This window comes from Hyperoodon ampullatus, assembly GCF_949752795.1.
Source record: "Hyperoodon ampullatus genome assembly, chromosome: X".
NCBI classification, from domain to species: Eukaryota; Metazoa; Chordata; class Mammalia; order Artiodactyla; family Ziphiidae; genus Hyperoodon; species Hyperoodon ampullatus.
In genome coordinates this window covers 19,706,769-19,729,878 of record NC_136913.1, presented here as the reverse complement: position 1 = coordinate 19,729,878, position 23,110 = coordinate 19,706,769, and the positions used below count along the sequence as shown (strand labels likewise).

At 42.4% G+C, this 23,110-nt stretch overlaps 1 protein-coding gene across 2 annotated transcripts in view; it reads right to left on the bottom strand.

Annotated features, from left to right (window-relative positions):
• Positions 1-1,167: 1,167 nt before the first annotated feature.
• Positions 1,168-23,110, bottom strand: part of SMS (spermine synthase) — a gene marked incomplete at its 5' end in the record, with an annotated part of 55,065 nt that continues 33,122 nt past the window's right edge. For both annotated transcript variants that reach the window (XM_079727724.1, XM_079727723.1), the window contains 4 exons: positions 1,168-1,685; positions 3,072-3,187; positions 10,257-10,336; positions 11,204-11,318. In XM_079727724.1, the coding sequence (XP_079583850.1) occupies positions 1,646-1,685; positions 3,072-3,187; positions 10,257-10,336; positions 11,204-11,318 (351 nt within the window). In that variant the 3' untranslated portion in view covers positions 1,168-1,645. The remainder of the gene's footprint in view (positions 1,686-3,071; positions 3,188-10,256; positions 10,337-11,203; positions 11,319-23,110) is intronic.

The following is a 23,110-nucleotide window of genomic DNA, read 5'->3' as shown; positions in this document are numbered from 1 at the left end:
GGAGGAAGAATGTTCTTGGTTGACACTTATTCTGTCTCAAAACACACACTGGATATTTCATTTTTAATGCTTTGCCTACTGCAAATTCATTGTAAATGAACTCACTCCATTGATAAAGCATAAAACCTTTTAAAAAACAACAGGGGGACTTCCCTGGTGGCACAGTGGTTAAGAATCCGCCTGCCAATGCAGGGGACACGGTTTCAATCCCTGGTCCGGTAAGATCCCACACGCCGCGGAGCAACTAAGGCCGTGCACCACAACTACTGAGCCTGTGCTCTAGAGCCCGCAAGTCACAACTACTGAAGCCCACGTGCCCTAGAGCCCACGCACTGCAACTGAGCCCACACGCCGCACTACTGAAGCCCATGCGCTCTAGGGCCCGCGTGCCACAACTACTGAGCCCGTGTGCCGCAACTACTGAAGCCCGCACGCCTAGAGCCCGTGCTCCGCAACAAGAAGCCACTGCAATGAGAAGCCCGCGTGCTGCAACGAAGAGCACCCCCGCTCGCCGCAACTAGAGAAAGCCCGCAGGCAGCAACAGAGAGCCAACACAGCCAAAAATAAATTTTAAAAATAAAAAAAATTAAAAATTAAAAGTTTGAAAAAAAAAAGCAAAACAGGATAACCCAGTGATGTCCAACAATCCAGGTCAATATAACCTCACCTTTGATGTGGATTGTGACCCACAAGTACACTACCAAGCTGTTACACGTACTTCCTTAGGTGAGTTTAAGCTGCTGTTGTGGCTGTGGGCCTCTCCACAACTGTCATCTATCTATGCATCAAAAAACTCAGAAAACTTCACAGCAGCATTCCAAAGTGGTCTTTATTTTCACATCTAATACACCAATAAGAGTTGGAATAGAAAGAAGCTTCTGACTTTCAACTTTACAGTAAGGCCAAATCTTTTCCTATCCTTAGGTCAATTTTATAATGAAGAACTGGTGAATGTAATAGGTTGTGTGTCATTTACCACGGTGGTAAATGAAGTCATTACTGCTGTTCAAAAAAGGCCCTAAGGCCATCCTATTAGAAAGAGACAAATGGCACCGAGTGATATAACAGAACTAAAAAAAGACCAAGGAGACATCTTTGTTCTGTGAGATCAGAAGTGAGAAAGAGAAGACCTGGCTGAAATAAAACAACAGACACATGAAATTTCTCATTTGTAATTTTAATCGAAGCATTGCTATTCATTTTTTAAAGTCTTTCCTTATAAGCACCAAATTTTAATACCTAGGTCAATTTGGGGGGAAAAGAAACTCCCGTCAAGAGCTCCCCTCCAGAAGAAAACAATGATGTTCATTCCTCCAAACAATCAAATTCGAAGACTACCAAAACAGAAACAAAAAAAGCCCACACAGAAAAACAAAAACAAAAACAAAGATCACATTCTAGAGGTTCAGTGCATTTAGCAGCCTTCACTGTGCTGTCTCATCATCCTTCAGCTGACTTTCAAAAAAATAACACCCCAGTTCATCAAAATATACATTTTCCATTTGATTTTTAAATTAAAAAATAATTTAAAAAAGGAAACTTGAAGGAATTCACAATCAATTGCCTGACTCTTTTCGATGTCATGTACAGCATACGAAGGTCAGGAAGGCTATTTGCAGCACACATGATTAGGGGAAATTGATTTTCAAGGTTTAGCTTTCTTCCAAACAGTGTAAAATACCCACCTGGACAAGGAGTCAAGGAATAAGAACAGGTAATTCAAGGAAGAACAGGCATCACTTCAAATTTGTTTACTGGCCTACAAATTGGAAGATGGATGAAAGCTTCAGAGCTTACAGCACTGTGGTCATGAGAATGAAGGCCTCTTAAACAAGGGCACTTTGCAGCCAGGATGCCCACCACCTGTGAGTCGTGGGGTGGGGAGGGAGGGCGGTGGGTGAGCAAAGAAAAGGTTAAAGGGACACAAATATCCTCTCAGGTAACACTTCTGCTTCCAAGGACTCTAAAATGTTTGGGGGAATTAACAGGAGAATGAGGAGGAGAGGAGAGACAAAGACAAGAGGGAGGTGAGAAGAGGGGTGGGGGGGATGGGAGAGGAGGGAGCTAGGAAGAGAAGGGGGAGAAAGGTGGAAGGCTGGAGAAGAAGAGGAACCAGAGGGCAGCCAGAGGGCGAAAGCCTTTTCTCCAGGTGTCATCAACTGCTTTCTGAAGTCTTTCAACGTATAAAGAAGAGCTGGCTATAACAAATGCTCTGGAGAGGAACCCTGATGAACATGCTTGCCTGTTCGCCAGGGAGAGGCGTCAAAGCTCTGCACAGGCCAGGAGGAACGTGGCGGCCCCTCCTCCCTGGAGGGCTGTCATGGTCACAGAGCTCAGGCTAGCAGGCAGCCATGAAACCTGCTCTCACAGGAAGCTAGACCCTGCCACCTCCGGTCAGGTAGCTTTGCTCTACAGACCACAGTCCGTTTTTAGGAGGAAGAAATGCACTATAAATTTCCAATGACAATGCTTTCATTTGGGTTTTCTCCGTTTTTTTTTTCTTATTTCCCTGGACTAACTTTACTAAGTGGAACTAATGGAGAACATCAACATTAACTTTGTGACGCCCACCATTAGTTTTAGCTCTATCTCTACTGCAAATCAGGATCAAGTGAAGTGTAGAAACTAATATTAAAGTAGGGTAATTTTAACATAAAAGGACAATGAGCTTCTTCAGTCGGCCTGCTCCAGCTGGGACAGTGTCTAGACTGGGGCTTCTGAAGCTTTAAAGTGCACATCAATCTCCTGGCAGGCTGGTCAAGACAGGTCACCGGGCCCCACCCTCCAGTGTTTCTCACTGGGCGGCAGGCTGGGGCAGGGCTCGAGAAACTAGTTCCCAGGGGATGCCACAGGTCTGGGGACTGCCTGTGAGAACCAGTGGTGCCAGACCATTAAAACCACCTGAGAAGCTGTGTCAGGCCACACCCCAGCATCTGAGCAGGGTCGGGGGTGGGGGGACCAGGGCCTTACATGTACTATACAACTAATTCTGTTTCTTTAAAATGTTAAACGGGCATGGTATTTACATGGAGGTTCTGATTTGGCAACACAATGATGTGGTCAAAGGATACAATTCCAAGTATGAAGGGACACAGACGATCTCCTTCGAGAATTCCACAGGACAATACAGGTGCCCCAGCTGTTCTTCATAGAGTGACAGGGCTTCCGTCAAATTGACACAGTTCCCCTAAATCAAAGAGAGAAAAGCAAACAATAGGATTCTTAAGTCCTACTGAGCATCCCACTCATTTGAAGGTTTCTAATAAATGAGCAATTCTAGCTTTAGACAAAAGTTCATCTCTGAAAATGAGATAAGGTTTCTGTACTTTCACAAATTGCACTGAGTGCTATTTATAGATCCATTAGCTCATTATCCTTCTACCTCATTTACCAAGCCATTTCAAATTATTCAAGTATGAAGCAACAGAAAGCAGTGAGACCAATTTCTCATTACTGACACAGTCGTATCAACACCATGCAATGAGCAAAGATTCATACACATAACCCATTCAAAATACGTTTTCCCAATAGTCACCACTGTGTTGAGAATGAAGTATCAAAAAGATAATGTTCTTGATTTCCAGAATGGCTTAAACTACAACCCTCTTAAGAGTCTGAGATGTTGACACAGAACTATATTCACACCTCTGTGCTTTCCCCCAAAATCTGTGATTTATTTCAAGGCATAAGAGAACAAAACTCTATTCAAGATGTATACACTAAGGATATTCCCCAGTTCTACTCTTTTTTTTTTTTTTTTTTTTTTTTTTTTGCGGTAGGCGGGCCTCTCACTGTTGTGGCCTCTCCCCCTGCGGAGCACAGGCTCCGGAGCACAGGCTCAGCGGCCATGGCTCACGGGCCCAGCCGCTCCGCGGCATGTGGGATCCTCCCAGACCGGGGCACGAACCCGCGTCCCCTGCATCGGCAGGCGGACTCTCAACCACTGCGCCACCAGGGAAGCCCACCCAGTTCTACTCTTTATCAAACATTTTCTCTTGACTTCATTGTTCTAATTTTTCTCTTTTTTGCCACCCCTTTTCCGTCTCCCCAGCAGGTAGGAGTGCTCAATGAAATATAGTGGAAGTCTGCTGGGAAAGATTTATTTCTTGAAATGTGTTCTTTTTTTAAATTGTTGAAGTATAGCTGATTTACAATATTGTGTTAGTTTCAGCTGTACAGCAAAGTGATTCAGTTATATATACTATATATATTATTATATATAATATATATATATATGTATCTTTTCAGGTTATTTTCCATTATAGGTTATTACAAGATATTGAGTATAGTTCCCTCTGCTATACAGTAGGTCCTTGTTGTTTATCTATTTTATATATAGTAGTTTGTATTAATCCCAAACTCCTAATTTATCCCTCCTCCTCCCTTTTCCCCTTTGGTAACTATAAGTTTGTTTTCTATGTCTGTGAGTCTGTTTCTGTTTTGTATATAGATTCATTTATATTATTATTATTATTTTTTTTTGAGGTACGCAGGCCTCTCACTGTTGCGGCCTCTCCCGTTGCAGAGCACAGGCTCCAGACGCGCAGGCTCAGTGGCCATGGCTCACGGGCCCAGCCACTCCGCAGCATGTGGGATCCTCCCAGACCGGGGCACAAACCCGTGTCCCCTGCATTGGCGGGCGGACTCTCAACCACTGCGCCACCAGGGAAGCCCTGTATTATTTTTTAGATTCCACATGTAAGTGATATTTGATTCTGGACAATCAAGGATAAATACAGTGACCTGGCTCCTTCAACTTTCTTCCAGTCTCCGACTTAGATGGGAAATGTGGAGCTGCAGCAGCCACTCTATGACCATTAAAAAAAAAAAAGGTGAAGAGAATCAGAGATGCTGGCCAAGACACAGGAGATCTGCTGAATGCATACAGTACCTGCGTAATTCTAGAGCAGTGATTCTTAATTTTTAATGTATGTGTGAATCATAGGGGGCCTTATTAAAATGCAGATTTTCATTCAGTAGATCTGGGGTAGGGTTTATCATTTGAGAACAATTTTCCCCCAAGGGCTTTTCATAATGGATTTAGAAAACAAGATGGGTATTTAATACCAACTATTTCCTCTTAACCTCTAAAATTCTTATATATATATATATATATATATATTTTATTTGGTTGCGCAGGTCTTGGTTGCGGCAGGCGTGCTCCTTAGTTGCGGCACATGTACTCCTTAGTTGTGGCCAGCAGGCTCCTTAGTTGCAGCTCACCAGCGCCTTAGTTGCAGCACATGTACTCCTTAGTTGTGGCTGGTGGGCTCCTTAGTTGTGGCTCGAGGGCTCCTTAGTTGCGGTTTGCTGGCTCCTTAGTTGCAGCTCACAGGCTCCTTAGTTGTGGCATACGAACTCTTAGTTGCAGCATGCATGTGGGATCTAGTTCCCTGACCGAGGATCAAACCCGGGCCCCCTGCATTGGGAGCGTGGAGTTTTAACCACTGTGCCGCCAGGGAAGTCCCAACCTCTGAAGTTCTTAACATTTGGAAGACAACTAAATATATGTGCTGATCACATTCCTTCATAAGAACTTTGCTATCAATTTGCCTCAAAATAGCCAAGTATAATGTAAGATGAAAATTATTCACAAATAAAGCAGCCTGTGATATAAGCGTTCCTGAGGATGGCTTTCAAAACCAAAGAACCAGTCAGTCACGGGCAAGTGGGTAGACAGAACTATTCCAAGGGCTGGCCTGGGCGGTTTTAACGTAGCACATTCGCTCAGCACATCGTCATCCTTCAGTGCCAGCCTGTTTAGTAACCCATCATCTAGGGTCCTGCAGTGGGAACTGGCCAAAGTGCCCTTGGCCAGCATATAATTTGGTTTCAACATCAAGTTCACCATGAGAGTACATAAACACCACATGTGTAATTTAAGATTCACAAATAGAAAACACTGCCCGGTTGTTTTTAGAATACCTCACTACCGGGGAAGCTATAGAATGGAAATGCCACCAAGGTTCACAGTTCAAGGTTTTCCTTGCCATCTGAAAAATGACACCACACTCTCTCTTTACAGAGGGTATATGGGAAGTCCTCCTTACAAAGAATGTGGTAAAGAAATAGGATAGTTTCAATTTATGCTTCCCCAAAATTGTCAAAAAGCAGTTTAAAAAGGAAAAAAAAAAAAAACCCACAGATACCTACCCAAAAAAAGTAATGTGATACATTTCACTTTTCTATGTATTTAAATGGAACTACACTGTTCTTTTCTTACGACACATGGAGGATGCATAATAACAATCTAATAGCAAAGAATTAAGAAGTTTCTCCTTGCCTCATGTTAGCTGTGGGTGACACTTGCTTTATTACTCTATAGATTTCAGTTCTGTTTGTATCTTTTAAACAGCTTGTGTGATTTCTGTAATATAAAAAGGTCTGGACTTCCCTGGTGGTCCAGTGGCTAAGACTCCGTGCTCCCAAAGCAGGGTGCCCGGGTTCGATCCCTGGTCAGGGAACTTGATCCCACATGCATGCCGCAACTAAGAGTTTGCATGCCGCAACTGAAAAGATCCCACATGCCGCAACTAAAAAAAAAGTCTGGAAGAATACCTCCTTAATGACACCATTTTTATCTAGTTCAAAAGCAAGCAAAAACAATATGATGATTTAGCAGATCACACGTGTGTAAAACATCTATAAAGAAAGCACAAGAGTAACTGAAACAAAAAATCACACTAAAAATGAGTTACTTCCAGAAGGCGGGAGGGGATTAGGGAGGAATGCAGACGAGTCAAGCGTACTGGTAACATCCACGACTGCGGGGGGACGGGGGAGTTAATATCTTTGTATCATAACTAATATGAATATCACACACATATTTTTGTACTTTGAAATAACCTACAGTTTTTTTTTAATGGGGGGTAGGGGGAACCTGCCTCCTAGTCCCACAAAAGCAATTCTTCCCTGGATTCAAATTCCCCTGGCCTGCCAGCGGTGGATCGATGAATCCCCACACATTCCAGGACACCTTCCCCAGCTTTGTGGCCCACAGACAAGGCTGTCTTCAACCAGCCACAGTGACACTAGTGACATCATGAACTTGTCATTGTGATGCAAGCAGTTTTAGGCAGCAACGTTTAGCTTTTGTCAGTCACCAAGTTAACAAGCCAAACAACATTTTTGTCCCATCTTTAACCTTACTCCATTTCTAAGCTACAGGCTCAGGGAAGGGGGGTGGGTGTGAATTAAAGGTATCTCCTGAGCATACCACGTGGTAGCTGAAGAAAGCATTACACTGTGGGAATGACATCTGTACATACTGAGTCAAACCACACTGCAGCTCTTGACTACTGCTTCTTCAAAGGCCTACGCCCCCTTGGTCCATATGACACATTCAACCATGCAACATACTGTGGGATTCCTGGGTATCATAAAAAGAGATTGCCTTGAGTTTCCAACTATAATGAATGCGAGGGTGGGAAGCATGTCCTAATACATCTTTTGGACAATTCTTAGAAACCAGCACAGCCTTGAGTATTTAAGGTGATTTTTAGTAAAAGTTGGTTGGCAAAGGCCAGGTTATCAAAGCCTAAATCATTAGTATTTAGGAATGGGCGGGGATGATCTGTCAAGTAAGCCTTTCTATTAGTTGTCCATACTGAGACAGCAGTTCCCCAAGGAAGCAGTGTACCAGGTAAATACAACAAAAGAAAACAGTCACGCTTTCTTCCTAACTGGACCTATTCTCTACTACAAACTGACTGGTTTGAAGTAGATCCAAATTGTTTTCAGTCACTTTTGATTACAGATACCAGAGCCTCACATTCTCCCCAACTTAAGCTCCATGAAACTTCTATTTGCAGAAACATAAAAAGAACCAAATTCTATCAATATATGCTCTGCTTGAGAAATATCCACTTATGAAAAACCCAACTCACTAAATTTGGGTTGCTTTTATAAGAATAAGACCACTTGGTTTGAGCAGGTTTCATTGTAGAGTTCCTGTAAAGCAGGGGTCAGAACCCTTTACAGGGTTCCTATAAAGGGCCAGAAAGAAAATATTTTAGGCTTTGCAGATCATATAGTTTTCACCAAAAGTGCTCCAAAGCTGCTGCTGTAGCCAAAGCAGCCATGGACTCTCTGTAATGAATGGGCATGACTGTGTGCCAAGAAAACTGCAAAAACTAGCAGTAGATGAGATCTGGCCCATGGTTTACGGACCCCTGGACCCCTGGCTTTTAAAAAGTTAGTTCTAGAATGTGTTTTAAAAATCATTCTTAAGAATGATCAGGGTAAAAAAAAAGTCCATTCGTCGACAGTTGTCTGTTCCCTTGAAGCTTACCAACACTTTCACCAAGTGCAAGGTCCAGGATTAATTGCCCGTGCAGGGGGAGGAGGAAGAAAACAGGATGGGACGGAAACTAATTCAAGGTGTCTCTTAAGTTGCCAAGCTGTTTTCGGCACCATGAATCTCAGATCCCGTAAACTGTCTGGGGTCTGCTTAAAAATGCCTCCTCGGGAGAATAAAGTTAGGACCTTTCTAGTAGTTCTTGACATTTAACTATAATAATGTTTTTAAAAACTTGGGGGGGAGGTGGAATTCTCCTGAAAATACTGAAGAATTAATTACAGGGACCAGAGTACAATACTGTTTATCTTCTGCTTACGAATCAAGGGATTTTTGTACCAAGTAAAAAGACGGATCATCAATTAGCTGCTTTTGCTGTCATTTTCGAAATGTTAAGGACTTTAGTAGGTTTTATATATATATGTATTTTTTTACATATCAAGAAATACTAACTTCAAACCTTTTAAAATTAAGAATCCTCTAGAAAATGAGGAAAATACAATTTGCTTCCACCTGGTGGCAGCAGCTCATACTACAGCCAGAGCAGTTTATGAAATTATGTAGATGGCTTGTCCTCTAAGAATCTCCTAGAGGATGAGGGGGGGGAAAAAAAAAAACCACGGTCTGTGTCTCCATCTAGTGGCAGCAACTCATACTACAGCCAAAGCAGTTTATAAAATTATGCTAATGGCTTTTCCACTAAGAATCTCCTAGAGGATGAGGGGAAAAACCACGGTCTGTGTCTCCATCTAGTGGCAGCAACTCATACTACAGCCAAAGCAGTTTATGAAATTATGCTGATGGCTTTTCCACTAAGAATTTCCTAGAGCGGTGGTCCCCAACCTTTTTGGCACCAGGCACCGGTTTTGTGGAAGACAGTTTTTCCACGGAAGGTGGGGGGATGGTTCAGGCGGTAATGTGAGCGATGGGGAGCGGCAGACGAAGCTTCGCTGGCTCACTCGCCGCTCCCCTCCTGCTGTGCGGCCCGGTTCCTAACAGGCCACGGGCCGGTACCGGCCCGTGGCCTGGGAGTTGGGGACCCCTGCCCTAGACTTTGGGGGTGGGGGGGAATCACAGTCTGTGTCCCCATCTGGTGACAGCGGCTTATACTACAGCCAAAGCCCAAGTTTTTTTTTTTTTTTTTTTTTTTTTTTTTTTTTTTTTGTGGTACGCGGGCCTCTCACTGTTGTGGCCTCTCCCGTTGCGGAGCACAGGCTCCGGATGCGCAGGCTCAGCAGCCATGGCTCACGGGCCCAGCCGCTCCGCGGCATATGGGATCCTCCCAGACCGGGGCACGAACCCGTATCCCCTGCATCGTCAGGCGGACTCTCAACCACTGCGCCACCAGGGAGGCCCAAAAGCCCAAGTTTAATAAATCGGAAGGTTGTGGTAACAGGACACAACAGAACTCATTAATTCCCTAAAAATGACAGGCCAGCTATTTACAAACTTACTGCTTCAGAACATAATCCAATTATACTGGTCTGTCTTTGAAATTTTTTCAGTATAATACGGCTTTATTTATCCACTTCTCTATTACATCTTCAACTACTTCCTTCCATACTGACAATGTTGGGGATGATAGAATTAAAATATTGTATAATTGCTCAATTGCTTTATGCCACATTACAAATATAACAACCTCAGAATAACAATACTAATACCATCACCACCAACATGATTACTGAAAATACACAAAAGATTTTTGCATATACTTGTCCCAGTCTCCCCCACTCACCACTATTTTTAGTAGTTGTACTATCCCTACATTGTCAGAGCACACAGCCATTACATACTATACGCACTCCCTTTTAACCTTCATTTAGTCTTAATTTTACAAGTAACTAAATAGTGCTACCATTAGTCTTTATGTTAATGTCTCCTAAGTATTTTGGCTGTGTGAAGCACAAAACGTAAAATTTGAGAGTTTTGGGAAAAAAACACTTAAGTAAGTCTATACCTGTGTAAAATATTTCCCATCCTGTTTCAATACTTTCATTGAGAGGTCAAGAATCAGTCTGAGAAACTCCCATGTGGAATCTGGATGTAAAAAAAAAAATTAAGTTTTATAAATATGAGTTTATGTGCATCAGAAACAACATCTAAAGTCAAACATTCACATTAATATTCAACAATACAAAAAATAAGAAAAAAAAGAAATAGCCATGAGCTTCTTAAGACCCAATATTCGAGGGCTTATTCGTGAATGACAGCATACTGTCACATATTTTGTGTCTTGGACACACGTGCACATACACGCATACACAAGCAAGATCAAAAGCAAATGTGCATGTACGTAGCAGTGTTCTCACCATACCCATAAAGATTTGACACAAAGGCAGTGATTGAAATCTGAAAGACAACAGCTTTAAGTAAGGGGGAAAGCAGCAACATCTCAAGAGAGAAACTGCAAGGGTGAGGGTCAGCGAGGGTCATCAGGTGGTGACCCGAGTCTGGAAACTCAGCAGGAAGACAAGGTAATAGAAAAAACATGAACACTGAAATTCTAAGCTAGCAGTGATTTCGAGTTGTGGTCTGAGAAGGGGAACTGTCTCTGGTGTGGCTTAGAAAGGTCACCATATTGTCCCAGTACAGGTTAAAAAAATCACAATATATAAAAATAAGTTATCCAACAAGCTAATGTCTCAATGGTGTAACTATGAGTCATTTTATTTCATGCTTATTTCAAACAACTGAATTAATTTTTCTCATTTAATAGCAAAACAGGATTTGACCAAAGCAAAATCTAGCCATCTTCCCACCTCTGGCCTCAGTTTAACTACCTTTAATAAATGAAGGAACTTTACTAGACAATCTCTTAAGATCCTTTCATTCTCACATGGTGCCAAGAAAAACGTTTCCATGAACATTATCTTGGTTAAAAAGAAAAAAGAGAACAGAATCTACCTTCTTCCGGAGATGTGGAGATTGGAACAGCTGTCAAATCATTAATCACATAATCAAACTCTCTCCCTTCTTTGGCGTACCTCTTCAGTACAGGAATACAGTCTTCTATTAGAACCTTCCAGAGAGAACCGGAACAGATGCAGGTGAGCCAACACATATGGAAGTAGTTAAACACTTGTAGAAGGAAAGGGGAGACGGCATGCGGGGGCTGAGGGCCACAGCACCCTGCCGCACAAGCAAAAATGACTTCCACCCATACCTGCTAAGAGCTACAATTCAGGACCTACTGCATGCTTTACAACTCCCCACAGGTACTATTACCATCCCCATTTTACAAATAGAGACACAAACGAGAGAGGTCACAAAGCCTGCTCAAAGGCACCCAATAAGAAATGGAGCCAAGAAGCACACCTAGACCTGAAAACCAAGTTCACACCTTTAACTCTAATCTATACTGCCTCTCCTACTACATGTATTTTCTTCTACTTTTAGTTTTTCTTTTATACTAAGCACTGAATGACTTTGTTGTCTATTGATTTATTTTTTGCATCTTACCTCTAATACCTCAAGTATTCATGGTAATAAAGCCATGTGATAAATGCCAGCTCTCACAATCACAGAGTTATTAACAAGCAGAGTATAGCAGGTAGGAGCTGGAATTCTCATACAGACCCTTTACAGTAAATACAGGAAATAAGTTTGGGATTTGCCGTATCTTTGGAGTATTGAAGCTATGTGCTAGGGACCACCTAGTTGTAGGCAAATTCCTGAACAAGAAAGGAGTTATTCTCCTCGTCTTTTCATTTTTCTACTTACAAAAAACATGTTCGTGTAAAAAAAAATCACATGTAACAAGTCAGAAATCGAGCTTGCCACAATTCCCTAAGATAAACTATTCCAGATCTTTTCCTATAAATGTTCTTACACATATCCTCAAAACCACAATTCTTGAAGAAACTGGATCTTCCTCTCCGGTTGTTACATAACTCGGTTCATTTAATGCATCAAGTGCAACCACACAAAGATCTAGAAGGCACTAACACCTCAGCCGCCTCCAACTACATATCAGTCTTGTTTGATACGCTCAGTTTTCCCTTGTGCTCAGATAAAGTCTTGTGCACATTCACCTGCACATAAACACAAATGCGTTTTCTCGTTTGTATAACTAGGATCACACACATCGTTCTGAACTTGGCAACTTTCACCTAACACCATTCCAGGTAATGATGTTTTTTAAAAAATGTTAACATACCACTAAAAATGCTATATATTCTTACCATCTTCAAGTCTTGGTCTCTACAAACACAGCCGTAACAAACCTCCTTGTATAGATGACTGTTGCCTGGATGCCCAAACATTGGGTTGCCAGAACAAAAAGCATGTGTACTTTAATTTTTAATTCTGAAGGCAATTCTTGCTCCAAAAAGCACCTGTGTCCTTGCAGCCTTCCCAGTACTGGATGTTGTCCCTGTTGTTTTATTTTGTCGAGTCCCTTGCTAACTTTTCACAAGAACTTCACGCCACCAATAGGGGTAAGCAGCTTGTCATAAGTTTGCAGGCTATTTGACTTTCGTCTTCTGAAAAGTACCAATGAAAGCGAGTCCCCCTAAAGCCGAATTCCTCTGCCAACTTTGTGATTAACCTCTTTATCCAAAACTTTATTCCCTTTCCTGTCCCACACCTGTTCCCCTCAAGCCTGAGGAGCATCAAAGAAGTTGCGGGGGGCGTGTTGAAACTGAGCGGGGCCCTGCGGGCCCTCCTGGGTACAAAACCTTTCTGTATCCCTACACCTAACAACCTGATACATAACTCCGGGATCTTCGACAGGAACTAAGGCCCCCACCCACGTGGAGGCTGGTAACTTCAGGCTGAGCACAAGCACTTAGAACCAGAAGACTGATGACTGAGAATCCAGTAACACCGCCGGGTTACCTCACCACCAACCAATCAGAAGAAAACTACACGCCCTGCAGCTCTCCCCTCAAATTTGCCTTAAAACGCATTAGAGCTTGAGCTGCCTGTTCTTGCTTGGCCCTTGCAATAAACGTTTCTTTGCTCCAAACGCTGAAGTTTGTTTGTTCGGCCTCACTGTGTATCAGGCACACGAATTTGGTTTCACCAGTTTTGATGAGCCAACCAAGAGACTGTGCCCGTGACAGGTCGACCCTGGCCGAGGGCAGCCTTCTTCCCTGAGTCCCCAACAGCCACCAGAGCTCATTTCACTCAGAGGAACTTGGAGGGACTCTCCCTGGCGATGCCGGATGCCAGCCCTTTCGGCACAGGACTGTTTAGAACCAAGAAACATCCTGACCTACGGCCCACCTTAGGTATCGGTTTGGGGTGAGTCTCTCCAGCATGCGTGAGCTGGGAATCCTACCGGCTCCGTCTAGGTTCATTTCCTTCCAGGAAGTGAGCCACTCTGGGCTCATTGTGAGTCAATCTGATTCTCTTTTGGAAGTCAGACGAAATCTGTTTGAGGGCCTCCATCTGGGAGTGGGAAAGCAATTTTGAACTATACCTCATCTGATCTCTTGTCTATGCGGCCGTATTTGTTTTTTGTATCTGTGTATCAGTCAGTACCTGCATTGGCTGGTTGAGATATCTCTGGTAATGGAGCTCACATTGACACCATGGTTATTCTTCCCTATTGCACTGGCTTCGCCTACAGCAAAGAAGTCTTCCTTTCTAGTTACAAAAAACATGTTCATGTAAAAAAAAAATCACATGTAACAAGTCAGAAATCGAGCTTGACACAATTCCCTAAGATAAAGGGACTAGGGGACTAGGCTTCGTCATTTGGCTTCACCTCTGATAGGGCATTGGTTGGCTATCTCCCTTTCTGGGGCTAGGGAAGTGTGACCCTGAGATTGTTCTGCATTGCATTGGTTTGCTCTTTGCTTGATATTTGACGCCACCAGCCATGAATAACTATAGATGACCACAGCTCTGCTCCAGCTTGTAGTCCCCTAGAGTACATTTTTCAGAACTGGGAGATCAGCTTTGCTCCCATGAATGAAAGAAAATGATATTTCATCGTAACACTGCCTGGCCTCAGTACACCTTGGGATCTGGACAACAATGGCCCTCTAAATTGTAACAGCATCTTTCAACCAGAACTGTTTCATAAAAGGGAAGTGAAATGGGGTGAAAGTCCTTATGTATAGGCTCTTATGCTATGTTGTATCTAAGTGAGCCTTTTGGAACTGGTTTGGCTTTTATTTTGGGTGTGGGCATGAATGTCTCGGTACACGAGTCCCAATCCTATTCTCTCTTCCTGGTTTTAACCCTCATTAAGGGAGTCTTGGTAACCTGAATGCTGATTCAAGTTCATCTGGAAGGGAAGCATGTGAATGTGGGTGAGTGATATGTATTACTGTCTATTACTGTTATTGATTTAAACCAAATTGGCTACTTACAAACTGAAGGAAATCTCACCCTGAAAATGGCTAAGATGAGGCTCTTTTGACATTCCAAAACTGTTTTGTGTGTGTGCAGTTAGTAGAGGTTAGCTACTACCTTCGAGATGAAAATGATCTACCTGGGCTCTCAGAAACTTTAATCGTCTGTGATCCCTGAGACTGGAGTGGGGGCGGGGAACGATGGGGACGGGGGGAACGATGGGGACAGGGAAGGGGGCTTTTTAAATGCAAACAGGAAAACTTTTACATCTGTGTCTATATAGACATATGTATGTCTATGTGTACATTATAAATATGTGTCTATCTCCAAATGGCATTGCCAAGATTGGTTTGTGGATGAGTTCCATTTAACTGACCTAAAAAAAATCATGTGCTTATTTAAATTCTCAGAAATATAAAAAACTAGTTAGAGTAAATCTCAGGTTCATGTGATCTGGGAAATATTATTAATTTGATATTTGGTATTAAATCTAGCTTAAGCATGTTGGTTTAATATACACGTCTTTAGAGTCATCAGTATTAAGTATAATACTTTTATTGCAACTAGGGTTACTAGAAGTCAGTAAGTTCATATTGTTTTAAAATTTGTCAAAAAGAAAAACAACTTGATGAGACATCTGAGTAAATTAAATGTAAATTAGATAAGTTTTCTAGGTGAAACTTTGTTTTCAAATGTTTAAAAAATAAGGGAAATATTTCAACATACAAGGAAAGTAGGATGTGTTTACAGTAAAAGAAGTTTTGAAGAATGGAAGTGTGCTTTGTTAAAGGGAAAAAGGTAATTTTGTCCGAGAGCTGGTTATTTCTGAATAGAAAAGAAAATAAAGAACAAAATAACATGGGTACAGAAAGTTTTAGAACGTTTGTGAAAAAGAAACACTTAGAAAAGTTTTATACATGGTCAGGATTGGCTAAGATTGGATTAAATTTAAGTAAATAAATTTTGTTATCAAGAATAGGCGATGATAGGCTTCCCTGGTGGCGCAGTGGTTGAGAGTCCACCTGCCGATGCAGGGGACATGGGTTCATGCCCCGGTCCGGGAAGATCTCACATGCCGCGGAGCGGCTGGGCCCGTGAGCCATGGCCGCTGAGCCTGCGCGTCCGGAGCCTGTGCTCCGCAACGGGAGCGACCACAACAGTGAGAGGCCCGCGTAACGCAAACAAACAAAAAAAAAGGCTGATGACGCATGCGCCCTTTTTGGCCAACTGCATCATTGTCGAAGTTCTGCCGCTTTTCATGTGCTTTAAAGGCGAGTCCAATCTACCTCTTGAAAACTGTTTCCTGCAATTCTGCATCGCTTTCAAATCCTCTTCGTTGCCTTACCTCAATATATTTTTGGACGATAGTTATCATTTATAACTGTGCAGGTTTGTGAATTGCTGTGCCCCTGAGCTCCATTTTTCAACTCGCTTATTTGGGAGCTGGCCGCAAAACCGCAGGATTGCTTCAGGCCCTATTCCGGTTCCAGGGGGCAGGCTGATCCTTTGGTTAATTCTTCTTCCTGATTGGCAATTAGAGTGACATGTGCCCGTCCAAACACCTAGAGCTAGTCTCTCATTGGTTCCCCCTCTTCCCGTTCATCCTCCGGACAAATTGCAAACTGTACGGAACAGGAGGTTAAAGGTGCTGATTCTCCAAGTGGGGAGATTGTTAGTAAAGCGGCTGGAATGGCGAACCCGAGCACCAGGAGATGAAAAATGAGGTGCGTTTTAGAAACCTTTCCCGATCACACGGTGTCCCATCCTCTGGGTTTCCCATGCATGTTTTAGTTGTAGTAAGATTCCCTTAAACCTGGAGAGTTGGGAACCATGGAATGGGTGGCACGATTATTGCTTTAAAGGGTCTGCATTTGCTCACCCAACCTCACCAATCCTCTCAGCCCCAAGTGTCCAGCCTTATGTCTCATCCAGCTGTGGGTCTAGATGTGGTCAATCCAGGTTGCATCACAGCCCCTGAACGAATTTTGTAAAAATTTCTCTTTCACGGTCTTTTTTTTTTTTGTAATTTATTTTTATAATGGGGTATCTGATTTTCACTGCTGTGTTTATGCCGCTTTACACCCACTTGATTCACTTACAAAGAGATATCAATAAATACTTTTTTAAGATTCTTTAAAAAAAAAAAGAATAGGCTAATGCAAGACTGGAGTTTGGGTTTTTGGTTTTCTCTCTCTGCTGGCAAAACAAAGTTTTCTTAGAATGCTAAGCTGCTTTCAATAACAGATTGTGAGTTTTTTTGCCTTTCTGAGGGATCTCACTGTAACTTTCTATATTTGCCTTTGAGATCTTTTATTGTCACTTTGGTTAGGTGAATGGGTATTGTTTCACAATGACCTATGATCTTATTTGACCAGGTGTTTTGAAACTTTTTAATATTTTTGACAAACGTCCCAAATATCAAATTCTAACTGAAGTTCTTTTGACCTCCAGCTAACTTTAGGATGCTTCAGAAGAACCCTAAGGCATCTCAGAGATTAAATGAACTAGGATACTTCAGTATGTTAAATTACATGGGAAGCATTGTCAAATGAATGTTAAGCCTTATCAGGTTATACGGTATGGGCAAATGTTTTTATATTCTTTTTTTTTTTTTTTTTTTGCGGTACGCGGGCCTCTCACTATTGTGGCCTCTCCCATTGCGGGGCACAGGCTCCGGACGCGCAGGCCCAGCGGCCATGGCCCACGGGCCCAGCCGCTCCGCGGCATGTGGGATCCTCCCGGATTGGGGCACGAACCCGTGTCCTCTGCATCGGCAGACGGACTCTCAACCACTGCGCCACCAGGGAAGCCCTATATTCTTAAAATTATATGAAACACAACATTATAAATCAACTATACTCCAATAATTTTTTTTTAATTATATGGAATTTCTCAAAGTCTGGTGTGTCCTGATAAAATGTTACTCATAGGGCTTCCCTGGTGGCGCAGTGGTTGAGAGTCCGCCTGCCAATGCAGGGGACACGGGTTCGTGCCCCGGTCCAGGAAGATCCCACATGCCACGGAGCGGGTAGGCCCGTCAGCCATGGCCGCTGAGCCTGCGTGTCCGGAGCCTGTGCTCCGCAACGGGAGAAGCCACAACAGTGAGAGGCCCGCGTACCGCAAAAAAAAAAAAAAAAAATGTTACTCATAATTCTAGTTATTATAACCAAGTTTTTTGTCAATTACATTGGGATCAGGTGTTTAACTGTACCTTTTAAGTCTTGTCACTCAGTTACAGTTTTACCGTTTTTGCAAAAGTGCTTCATCTTCAAGAAGATTCATAGAAAGGACTTTTTGACATGTCCAAGTCTTATAAACTTCAGATCATATCGATGAACTGGGTAAGCAATTACAGAATCCTAACAGAAAAACCTGGCGGCTTCATAAACACTGTTAACAAAAAGGATTACTGAGCGAACTGGTGAATATGGTTATAATTTTCATGGTATTTGTCCAAAATACTACTGGTTTGTTTTTTTTTTTTGCGGCACACGGGCCTCTCACTGTTGTGGCCTCTCCCGTTGCGGAGCACAGGCTCCAGACGCGCAGGCTCAGCGGCCATGGCTCACGGGCCCAGCCACTCCGCGCGGCATGTGGGATCTTCCCGGACCAGGGCACGAACCCGTGTCCCCTGCATCAGCAGGCGGACTCTCAACCACTGCGCCACCAGGGAAGCCCAATACTACTGGTTTTGATCTGTGTTTTCCAGATACAAGGAAAACTTCCCCTCAAGCTAATTATGACTTACAGCAATGAAACAATGATTTTTTTTTTCTACCTGAGCCCTCCAAAAATTGGCAACTCAGATTTCCCAGCAACCTTATCAAGGTGAACAAGAAAGGTCACTACCTGACAAGCGCAGGAGTCTCAAGATGTTTTGGAGACCTCTAGAAGAGAGGAATTCACGCAGATCTACAGACATGGCAGGCAGAATCTGTGGCAAGCCCTTGGCATAGCTTTACTGGCCCTGAGGGGCCTTTTAAAAATTCAGTCTGGGATCCCTTATGAAAAGTTCCAGCACAGCCAATTTAAAGGATCAATTACATGTATGTAAATAATCAGACCAAGTTTGTCAAAGTCTTTTATTTTATTTTATTTATTTTTATTTTTTTAATTAGTTTCTGCTTTATAACAAAGTGAATCAGTCATGTGAAAGTCTGATTTTAATAATTTGGCTAAAATATTTGGTAAAAAATGAGGGTAATTTTGGAGAAAGATTGTTTCAATAGATATTAAATTCTAGTTCTGTTGGGGTCTGTATTTATTGCTTAAGACTTACTTCCCAGATAGCTCCTTGTTATATAGTTGTAAAGTTTAATCAAATTATTAAAGACACTGAGTTTGTTTCTGAAGCTTATAACAGCAACCTATCTTGAGATGAAGATCAGATGTCCCATGACCTGTGTGTGACAAGGCCCTATCAAAATTGAAAGCTACTGTGTTAACCATATTGTTGCCCCCAATGTTCAGGATAGAAAGAAAATTTCCTAGTGAAGTTGTCAGGGTATAACTACTCATACATGACATATATCATTGCTAGCTTTAAGTCTACTGCTAAAAGCACATACACACTGCTTGTGTTACAATTCGGTATAATTAACTAAATGTGTAGCCTATGAAATGTTTCCCCATTAGCATACCTCTGAGCCTAAGGACAGTATCTGATTAGTTTTCCCCCAAAGTAGATACCTAGGCAAATTTATATAAACAAAAAGGAGGCCTAGCACAGAGGAACATGAGGGACCCAGGGGGAGGCAGCAACCACCCTGACATCGAGGGACAAGTACTTTGGTCTCCTGAAAGATTTGCAATCAAAAGGGGAAATGAAAGAAAAATCTTCACATATGGAAGTATTGGGGAGTCATTCTGGCTTATAGACGGTTTAACTTAAACTTTACTGACCAGAGCGGCCTGGTCATATGGTACATATGCTTTGGCCATTGAGGAGGGGAATGAATTTGTCAAGTCAAAATGGAATACATGTGGTTCAAACATCCAAGGTAGAATTAGGTGGCCTTTGAGGACATGATTTTAGACACATCTGTCTTGTTGAGAACTTGAATTTTCTGAACTGTATCAGACTCTGGGATACCACCAGCCATTCTCAAAGTAGTGCCGGCTGGCAGCTGCAACCTTATCTCAAGGTCTCCTCTTGTAACTATTAAATTTTTTAGACAACGAAATTGCTTTAGATCATACATTAGCAGAAAAAGGAGACATGTAATGGCCAATAGCTCCTTTTATGTATGTTAATATCACATCAAAAGTTATAACCTACTTAAGGGGAGACTTGTAACCAGTTAATCTAATTTTATCTAAGTGCCAGGTCCAGATTGGTTTTCAGGCTCATTCTCCTGAATTTCTCAGGGAATGATATCTATTTTCCAAAGTCTGTTTGGGTTGTCACTACTACTCCTAACTAGATCTGGCACACCAAAACAGTGGACTAAAGAACTGAGATCTCTTTTTTTTTAAAGATTTTTTTTTGATGTGGACCATTTTTTTTTTTTTTTTTTTTTTGCGGTACGCGGGCCTCTCACTGTTGCGGCCTCTCCCATTGCAGAGCACAGGCTCCGGACATGCCGGCTCAGCAGCCATGGCTCACGGGCCCAGCCGCTCCATGGCATGTGGGATCCTCCCGGACCGGGGCACGAACCCGTATCCCCTGCATCGGCAGGCGGACTCTCAACCACTGCGCCACCAGGGAAGCCCCGATGTGGACCATTTTTAAAGTCTTTATTGAATTTGTTACAATATTGCTTCTGTTTTATGTTTTGGTTTTTTGGCCATGAGGCATGTGGGATCCTAGCTCCCAGACCAGGGATCGAACCTGTACCCCCTGCATTGGAAGGCGAAGTCTTAACCACTGGACCACCAGGGAAGTCCCAGGAACTGAGATCTTAATCATACAAGACTCTGATTCAAGACTTGGAACTTGGGAGTATTTCCAACTCAGTGTCCATTCCCCAAGGTGAGGCAAGACTATGCCCCATTTTAGCAGGAAGTAGCCAGACAGGTCATCACCCCATTCCCTCAAAGATTTGGACAAGGTTGAAACAGGGGTGGGGGATTAAAACTAGTCATCCATCTCCCCAGCCCCCAAAAGTGTACTCCCTCAGCAGAGTTTATGATTAACTTCTTTATCCAAAAGTTTATTCCCTTTCTTATCCCACACCTGTTCCCATTAAGACTGAGGAGTATCAAAGAAAAGGGGGAATTTAAAGTGAGTGGGGCACCGCAGGCCCCTCCCAGGTACAAGTCTTTCTGTGTCCCTATAGATAACAATCTGATACATAACTGAGTTCTTAACCAGGAATTAAAGCCCCCACCCAGGCAGAGGACAATAACTTCAGGCTGTGCACAAGCACATGGACCCAGCCTGGCTGAAACAAGATGGCTGATGATTGAGATTTCTGGAACACCACCCTGTTACCATCAACCAGAGGAAGGTCACACACCCTGCACCTTCCCCCAAATTTTGCCTGTAAAACCACTTCCCTAGACACCACCAGGGAGTTCGGGTCTTTATAACATGAGCTGCCTGTTCTTTGCTTGCCCTTTGCAATAAACTTTGCTCCAAATTCCATTTCAGTTTGTTTGGCGTCACTGTGCACTGGGCACACGAACTTGGGGTCTACAACACCAGTTCATATCCTTTACACCTTTAGTTAATATTTTAAAATTTTAGTAGGGGCTCTTTGTATTATTAAAGGGATTAACTCCCTATCATGTTTGTTGCCATTATTTTCAGACTTTTGGCTTTCTTTATATAGTATGATGTTATCAGTTACTGGTTTCTTGTCTTTCATTATGAGGTTTCCCAACTCCAAGGTTAGATACTCTAAATTTCTCTAAATGTATGAGTTTTAGTATCTAGAGCTTAAGTCATCTGAAATTATTTTTTCTATGGCTTCTAGGGTTAATTTTGTTCTCATGCAGATGGACAGCCCATTATGTCGACATTTACTAAATCAACTAAATCTTTTCCCAAACTGAAAACACCTTAGTCCATATATTAGCTTTGTGCCTACACAAACACCAAGGTGTGGTCAAGTCTCTGTGCCATACTTCTATATTTGTCATCATCATACTTCCTATTTGCTTACTGTACTTCACAGTAAATTAATAAGAGGACAAATCTCCCTTCACCGTGATCATTTTTAAATTTTTTCTTGGCTAGTCTTAGATAATTATGGTTTCAAGAGAACTTCAAAATCATTTGGTCTAATTCTAAAAACCCCCTTGGGGATTATGGTACTTTTTCATCTAAGAAATAACTTGTCTCTCCACATATTCACACTTCAGTTGCTTGTCTTTCAATAAGATCTTAACATAATTCTATCAGTCTCAAAATCATTCTTGTTAAATTTATTCCTAGTATTAACTGGTCATTATTTTGAAAAGGATTTCTGGCCCACACTCAATTTCCATTCAAACTTTTGCATTTAGAATAAGGAAAAAAGTTTTAGTCTGCCTTTATGCTATCACTACACCAAATTCTCATGAATTCAACTTGTTTTCTAGATGAGTTTTCTATATTTTGTGAGCATTCATATCCTCTGCAAGTAATGTGATTCTGTCTATGTTTATACTGTTTTCATTAAGGACTCAAAAACAAGGTTAAACAGAACATCCTCTTCTAGTTCCTAGTTTTAGTGGAAACCGCTTATGTATTTTGCCATTTAATACAGTATCTTTACATTTCTGATCGTTTCTATTATGTTTAGGTAGTTTCCCTTCTCTTGCAATTTTCTTACCAAGTTTTTATTAAGACTGCTAAATATTCTCAAATGGTTTGTCACCTGTTAATACCAAATTATTTTATTTTTATAATGGATTGTGTTGACAATGGATTGTGTTAGTAATAGATTTAAGATTCATATCTTTATACTTAACTAAATTTTTTTTTGGACATAATTGAAAATTCTTTAAACTGCTAGATTTACTGCTTATAAATCTATTTTCTAAAAAAGGATAACATTAATTATGTTTTATAAATGATAAACAGTTGCAAGGACCTGGTATTTTTTTTTTTTTTTTTTTTTTTTTTTTTTTTTTTGCGGTATGCGGGCCTCTCACTGTTGTGGCCTCTCCCGCTGCGGAGCACAGGCTCCGGACGCACAGGCTCAGCGGCCATGGCTCACGGGCCCAGCCGCTCCGCGGCATGTGGGATCCTCCCGGACCAGGGCACGAACCCGTGTCCCCTGCATCGGCAGGCAGACTCTCAACCACTGCGCCACCAGGGAAGCCCGGACCTGGTATTGTATTTTTTTTTTTTTTTTTTTTTGCGGTATGCGGGCCTCTCGCCGTTGTGGCCTCTCCCGCTGCGGAGCACAGGCTCCGGACGCGCAGGCTCAGCGGCCATGGCTCACAGGCCCAGCCGCTCCGCGGCATGTGGGATCCTCCCAGACCGGGGCACGAACCCGTGTCCCCTGCATCGGCAGGCAGACTCTCAACCACTGCGCCACCAGGGAAGCCCCGGACCTGGTATTTTTTTAATGGTAGTAT